A 7,583-nucleotide genomic window follows, 5' to 3' on the forward strand; every position below is an offset into this window, starting at 1 on the left:
CTCCCGACTCATCAAGCTCCTCAGCCACGGCATGATCACCGCCTTGGCCAGCTCTCTCCCCTGGCCCCGACTCTCCAACGGCGGCAGCGCTGGGCTGAGAGCCCGCATCACCACTAACCAGCGAGCCGCTGCTCGGCTCCCCCGGAGCAGCGAATTGAGACCCCCCGCTACCTTTGTGAGCTGCCACAGCCCCAGATAGACTCCCCCACGACCACTGCTTCAACTGATTTCTGCATTTTCTTTTTTTTTATGACAGCAGTAAAGCTCCCCTCCGGATTGGCAGCAATCCTCTTCTTAACTCGGACTTCTTCTCCACCTGTGCTCCCCGAACACCCTCAGCCTGACCAGCCCTCTGCCTTTTGGCGCTGCCCTCCGCCGCAGCCGCAGATCTGAGTTTTAGGGCAGGCTTGCTTCATGTGCCCCTCCTCGCCACAGTGAAAGCAGTTCAATGTGTCCAAGGTTGCAAAAATAACACACTCTTTCCCTTCGACAATAAACCTCCAGGCTACATTCAGATCCTGCCCCGGGTTATGCGGCAATACAAACACTTGTCTACGAAAAGACAACACATGTTTGACCTCAGGGTTCTTGCAGCCTAATGGAATCATTCTAATAGGGGACATGATTTTACTGTATCTGCCAATTCTCTTTCGTCTTCAGCGCGGGGGTGGCAGCGGTGAGCCAAGTTGAAATAAAAATAATTTCAAATTGGGGGGGAAAATAAGACAAATTGCCGATTTTTCCAAATTCAAAAAAAAAAAAAAAAGTCTGTATGCGATTCCAATGCTGTACAAAAACAAACAGGAGATAAATGATAAGATGCATCAGCTGTTCAATGCAAGATTATGGTTTATGGATTTAGCTTTTAAACTAAACAAAGGGAAGTACAGATTTACGAACACACATTTTTTAAAGCCTTGGTTATTACCCTTGAACACTGGAATGTGTCAATGAGTGTCTGCCGTCGTTTGAGCTCTGTGTGTTAGGCCTTTGGCTGTTGATTTGTGGTGTTCTCTTAAGAGATTCATCTGCAAACAATGCATGCCAGCAATAGAAAATACACTGCAGAGCTGTACCAAGGCAGGTTAAGACAATTAATTACAATCACACGCACGCAAGCCAAGAGGAAGAGGTTTAAACCAATGTCGTCACCAGACCCGGCGCAGTTCTTGAATGAGACTGATGATGCCAGAGCATGTCCGAATGCATCTGACAGGCTTGTGCTGGCATAAAGCAGAGCTCTCAGTCAAAACACAAACGCAACAGGTAAAGAATAAAAAAAAAGAAAAGATTATCGGCTCAGGTTTCTAGAAAATAAAGGTGCAGCAATTTCTAAGAAAAAGAGCTTCAGTAGAAAGAGCTAGCTGTAGCCTGTTTGCCTCAGTCTGTAATTAACTGGCCCTGACTAACACTTGTGTCTAGTTCAAGGCTAATTTCAGTCTCTGACCCCTCTGTCCTGCTGGCCATGTTGCTCACTGTTCAGTGCCTCCAATGCGGCCTCCCATCACTCTGCTAATTAGGATTGAAGCTCAGAGCACACTGGGCTCCTTGTTTACTTCTACAAGCAGAAGGAGGTACATTGGAGCTATTTATAATGGGGGGGGGGGGGGGTCATTGTCTTTAAACAAATCCCTGTCAGTCAGTGTGCAGTGACCTCTAGACTGAGGTAAACATAGCTGATGTGTTTTTATATTTCAGCTACTCCAGCCTCTAATATCTCATGTACCATTTGATGCCTACTTTATTTTTTCAATGTTATGGATTCTCCCCCAGGAAAAAAATCTTAACGTTACCCTTCAATCTTTTTTCTTTTAATGAGATATTGATTTCATATAGGTGGAACATCTTTTTAATAATATCCCAGGAAAAGCAGTGTACAGAGCACAACCTATTGTACCTGAGGTCAATTGCATCATCCATCTAGAACTTCAAAACACATGATGTAAACCTTGTAAGAAACCTTTCATCTATTTAGCTGCATCATATCATCGATCTTGAGGTACAGCATGACATGATCATTGAAGCTGGTTGGTTAATAGTTAGGAAATAGTGTCTCTAGGGCAGGCTGAGAATGAGTTTGTTTGGGACTAGAATCAGAAACGCAGAGCAATGTATTTCAATGAAAGAAGGAAAAAAGGATTTCCTTTATGAAATATTTGAAACTTTAGTTTAACTGTGAATCGGTACCCAATAACAGCAGTTGAAACCCCCCTCTGCTCTTGTTCTTCCTCCTTTGCTCTCCAGGACTGTGGGCTCCAGCTGAACGATGAGGAGGGTCACCGCTGCTACCCCCTGGACGGGCACCTCCTCTGCCATGGCTGTCACATCCGCCGCCTCAAGATCCAGGTGCCGCCCCACCCTCCCCCCGGCTACCCCATGCACGTCACCGAACTGTGAGACCACAGAGACCCAGAGGAGATGGCAGAAGGGCGATGGAGAGAGAGGAGTGTAATGTAGAACATCCTCCTGGCAGGATTCTTGTAGAGGAATGAATGCAAGCGGTGAACCTGTGATTCTGTTTCTGTATCTGCTGTAGGCTGGAGTACTTTGTAATAGTGTGAGGAGCCACATGTTGAGTATAGTGGCCCTGGTTAGGCTACTACTCGGCAGCTGTCTGTTCGGCAGTCACTCATTTATGAACAGCATTTGGGGGAAGGTCTCATTCTTCAGAAACCTTTTCTTTTCGTAGTTGCAGTACACAAATGACTGAACTGTGTGAGGTTACAGCCGTCGACACACATGAGCAGCAAGGCCTGCCTCGAAGGGACACACTTCCACGGGAAGAAAGGGACTTTACTTCTTATCACCGAAGGCCTGAGAGCCAAGAGGCAAGGCTGCACTTGTGTGCAACCAAAAACGGATGCACAACTTCGGAAAGCCACACAGAGAGCTGCTGGAGCGACCGCTGACAATTCAAAGTAGCCGCTGTTCCAGAATCACTGCACTTATAAAAACTGCTCATCATTCCCGGCCTCTGCAAAAACACTGTAAGACTGCAACATCATATTGGCTATGCAAGGAAACTCTTGTATGCAATTTTGCATTATTTCACTGTTAACCCAATGTGTTTTTTTTTGTTTTTAATCCATTACGTGTGAAAAGGGGCCATGATTTTTTCTGTGATTTGCAGTTGCCTATACATTGTTAGAACACTCTTTTGTATTAATTGCATTTGCCATGTCTTCAGCAAACAATAGCATTTGTGACCTACAAGATTTACTGGCAATGTCTTCATGATATAACAAGTATTAGATATACATAGCGTGTACGTACAGTTGTTTTTATATTGGGCAGAACTTTCACCGGAGACCTTAATTTTATAATTTTTTTGGGCAGAGGGGGGAGGAATATATAGATCTTACATAGCTAGAAACATAGTTATTTTATGTTGTTGCTATTCGTTATCTTAAAACTACTGCATGATGAGGGTGTAGGGGATATAGAGATGTAGTCCTTTGTGCTGCAACTTGTAACAGAACTTGCAATTTGTGCTCACCAGATCCCATCACTGTCTCATTGGGGGGCATTACAGGGTTAAACGTGTTTGGTCTTTAGACTCTCTCTGCTGTTTTCAAAGAGTTATTGTGTGTTCTGAGAGTGTATGCTGTACCAACTCCGTAATCGTTCAGTGAAATCAAATGCACTGCTGTTTCAAAGGCACATTGTTACCCCCTTCCTCTTTATCGGCATCTTCTAGTGACAGCCAGTTAACAGCTAAACAAATGTGTCTGCTTTCATCGATACCCTCTGATCTGGGTTCTGATCTTCATGTTACCTTCGGTAAGAGGCCAGCCCAGTGTGTCTTCAAGTCTTAAGGGTTCATTCAAGCCTTGTACATAGAGCTAACAAAGTAACTCCAGTAAATCTCTCCCAATATTACTATAGTTTTCTTGTATAAAAACTGCACACATTACTGATTACTCCTTCTAGATATTGGAGTGCTGCACAGCTGTGTCCCCGCATTCTACAAGTCACACAAAGGAACGTAGAAGCGTTGAAATCATTGAAAAACAGTGATTGGTTACTTCCCTGTTGCTTCTTGGAGTTTTGACAGAACCTCACGATTTCTGTGATCCTTCAAGTGATCTCTTGAAGTAGAATACCGCAAGGTGGTCAAAGTGTAGCACTGAAGTGTATTTTTTTTTTTTTAATTTAGTCGTTGCCAATTATTTTTTATTATTTTCTCCCCAATTTGAAATGGCCAATTTATTTTTTAAGCTCAGCTCACCGCAACCACCCCTGCGCTGACTCGGGAGGGCGAAGACAAACACACACTGTGCCCCGAAGCGTGTGCTGTCAGCCGACCACTTTTTTTCAGAGCTTCATTGAACGTTTTATAAATGGAGAAATTAAATGTTTTTAGTTTTGAACAAAGGAATAAACAAAGTAATGTTATTCCTCCATTTAAAACTCTCTTGCCTCTGACGCTGTAGCTCTTGGGTGGCTGCATGGTGAGTCTGCAGTGTGAGAAAAAGCAGTCGGCTGACGGCACACGCTTCGGAGGACCAGCATGTGTTCGTTTTCGCCCTCCCGAGTCAGCGCAGGGGTGATAGCGGTGCGCTGAGCCTAAAAAAAAAAAATAATTGGACATATCAAATTGGGAGAAAATAATAAAAAAATTGGCAACGACTAAAGATTAAAAAACAAACAAAAAAAAAAACACTCTGATCTGATCCCAATCTGATGCTGCTCTACGGTTGATGGTTGCGAATTAAACAAATGAAACTGTAATATATATTAAACAATGAAGGTGTTTGACATACACCATCATAATACGTAAAGGAAACTCTTTTTACAATTGCTAAAGTAATCTTTAAATAAGCACGCTGTGGTAGATAATTGATCGACATAATGGTAACTTTATAAACTTTTCAAATATTTGCGGGATTTCACAAAAATTTCTCTCTGATTATTATATGAAAACAGAAATACTTTAATGTTTTAGAAAACATTAATGTTATCTAAGTAACGGTGCATTTAAAAATAACCATAAATACTATATTAAGAAAATATCGCTGTAGAAAACACTGTCAGGTCTATAATATATCATGGCCTAATACAGTAGACCTGACTGAGTGACGAAGTCTCATAACTAAATATTATTACACACGTTTTGTGTGTTGTCAAAGTTATCATTCTATCGATTACAATTACATACTGCCGTTATTCTATCGATTACAATTAAATAATTGGTTTAATCAGATTGAACACTGTTTTTTTAAATGTTTTGGTCAATTCCCTTTTTTTCTTAATGAGCTTACCTTCTCCTGACAGCCTGGATCTCCCCCTGTCCACAACATTTTTCTAGTGGCAACTATCATCAGCCCTTGATTCAATTTGCTCAGAATGTGTTGATAATTTGCCCTGAACCAATGCTGCAGCTAGCTGTTTGCGTGTTTGGTGGCTAACTTACTACTGTAAAGAATACAGCATTGTGAGTGAATCCATCATAAAATAGACACGACCGTGAACGGTAACATTTATTATAAACTTTTTAGAAGTTTAAAAAAAAAAAATAACACCAGATATTTATGTACTCAATCTGTTTATAGAAGCATTGGATTTCTTAATTATAAATGTAATAGCTGCTTCTAATAGGTTCCAGTATGGACAGGATTAAAAAAAAAAAAAAGTATGGATAGGGATTTATGTTTTAAATTAGAAGTACTTTGATATTCTGACATTCAGAATCTTTAAACGCTGCGCCACGAAAATTCGCTTCTCATTGGTCAGTTTCCTGAGTTACGGCATGCGTAGCGTCAGAATCAGATCAGTGGAGCCTGCTCATGATCCATTTAGTACAACGCCTTCTCAAGATCCGGCTCCAGTGAGCCCGGATCCGATCCTGTTTTTTGATCTTGTTAGTACAACTGGCACTATATGGACTGTAGGCAGCAGTTTGCAAAATGGCTATGGTGAATCTTTGATGCCAATAACGTAAAGTTTGAAAACCATTATTCTAAGCTTTTACACAAAAAAGTTTTGCTAGTCTGTACTTTTCTATTAATAAACAGTTTACCAAAACTAGTGCAGTACAGGTTGTGCATTCTTAACAAATATTTCTGCCTTTGCACAGAGATATTTGCGTACACACAGTCCCTGAACTTTGGGTTTGATGGGTGCCTGAGATTTCATCTTTTCACAAGGATGGCTCCAAGATTTAGGAGACACAAAGAGATTCGCAGCGTGTAAGAGACATTTTAAAAGAGCTTCAAATCATGGATCGTCCCTTTTTACCGTAAAGTAAAACCCCGATTATCCAGACATATTGTCCAATGTTTCACTGTCCAGTTACCAAGAGAAAATACGCTAACCAGCCTAGTGTCTCAGAACATTACTGTAGGTTGTACAGGTTTTCCCATAAGATATGCACCACACATCAAAATAGTTTCAAATAGACATTTCACACCTGAGAGAAATAGTAAGAGAACAATATTAGCGACTGTTCTTATGATGCCTGATCTGTAGGATACCCAGTGTATTTCAATGCACAGGGGCCTTGTAATTATTTGCCATTGATTGGGAATATCACATTAACAATTGTAAAGTAATTGTATTCTCTATACATGATTTTACAAACCCACCCTGGTCTCCATTAGTTCAGAGGTTTTACTGTATTGTGAAAATTATTTTAAAAAGGCTTCAATTGTTGTTCTGTTAACAGGAGTTTTTTTTTTTTTTTTATATATATATATAGTTTTTAATGTTTTCAGGAGGAATGGGGTTTCATCATGAAAGGCCAATATTTACACTGAATTAAATACACACAATTCCTGTGTACAGTCAAAAGGAAGGACTGAAAAAAAAGCATTCAAGAGTTGTCCATTAAGTACAAATTCCATATGCATTCCAAGATAGAGTACTATATATATATAATTTTTTTTTGTATGCCCATTTTTATATCATGTAACTATTTTTCCTGTACAAAAATATGTTAGTTTTGTAACTATTGTCTGAATTGTTTAAATAATAATAATAATAATAATAATAATAATAATAATAATAATAATAATAATAATAATTGTATCTGTGCTTTGTGCCCTGTGTGTAGTTTGAGAACAGCATGTGTGACGATGGTTATGTGTTTTCAGTGCTTCATTCCTAGATTGTTCATGATGATGGGGGAGGGGGGGGGGGAAATGTAGATTTATTTATCTAAAGATGAAAAATGTAAAGTTATTTAATGTGTTAAAAGTCAGAAGAAGTGTCATTTAACCTTAGATGATATAATCTGCTTTTTTCAATAAACAGGTTTTGTAGTTAACTTAAAAGGTGTACTTCGTGTTTTAAAATAGGTGGCTTATGAAATCTGTTGCTACTCCCAATGGGGTATAGGTTGATCAAATCAACATCTTGGTTGATTTTGATAGAGAACTGATAATATGTGCTTGGTTGGCACATTGTAATAGTGCCATCCTATCTGCCAATGGTGGCATTATAGCCCTTTATTAAACCTTGGTTTTAAAATCTGTTTTGTAATTAGATGAAACACCGTGATGTGACAGATTATGAAGGATTTGTGGACCTCAGAAGTCCTTGACAGCAGTGCATATTCATAGAAACAATATAGCAACGGTATGTAA

The 7,583-nt window shown here is 40.0% G+C and overlaps 1 protein-coding gene across 2 annotated transcripts in view; it reads left to right on the forward strand.

Annotated features, from left to right (window-relative positions):
* Window positions 1-7,271, forward strand: part of LOC117424795 (Wilms tumor protein 1-interacting protein homolog) — a 58,556-nt gene extending 51,285 nt beyond the window's left edge. Inside the window, exon 8 of one of the 2 annotated variants that reach the window (XM_034041498.3) lies at window positions 2,245-7,271. In XM_034041498.3, coding sequence (XP_033897389.3) covers window positions 2,245-2,397 — 153 coding nt within the window. In that variant the 3' untranslated portion in view covers window positions 2,398-7,271. The other variant, XM_058992568.1, reaches the window with a different exon arrangement.
* Window positions 7,272-7,583: the final 312 nt, after the last annotated feature.

The sequence above is a fragment of the Acipenser ruthenus genome, chromosome 19, assembly GCF_902713425.1.
Source record: "Acipenser ruthenus chromosome 19, fAciRut3.2 maternal haplotype, whole genome shotgun sequence".
In the NCBI taxonomy this organism is placed as follows: domain Eukaryota; kingdom Metazoa; phylum Chordata; class Actinopteri; order Acipenseriformes; family Acipenseridae; genus Acipenser; species Acipenser ruthenus.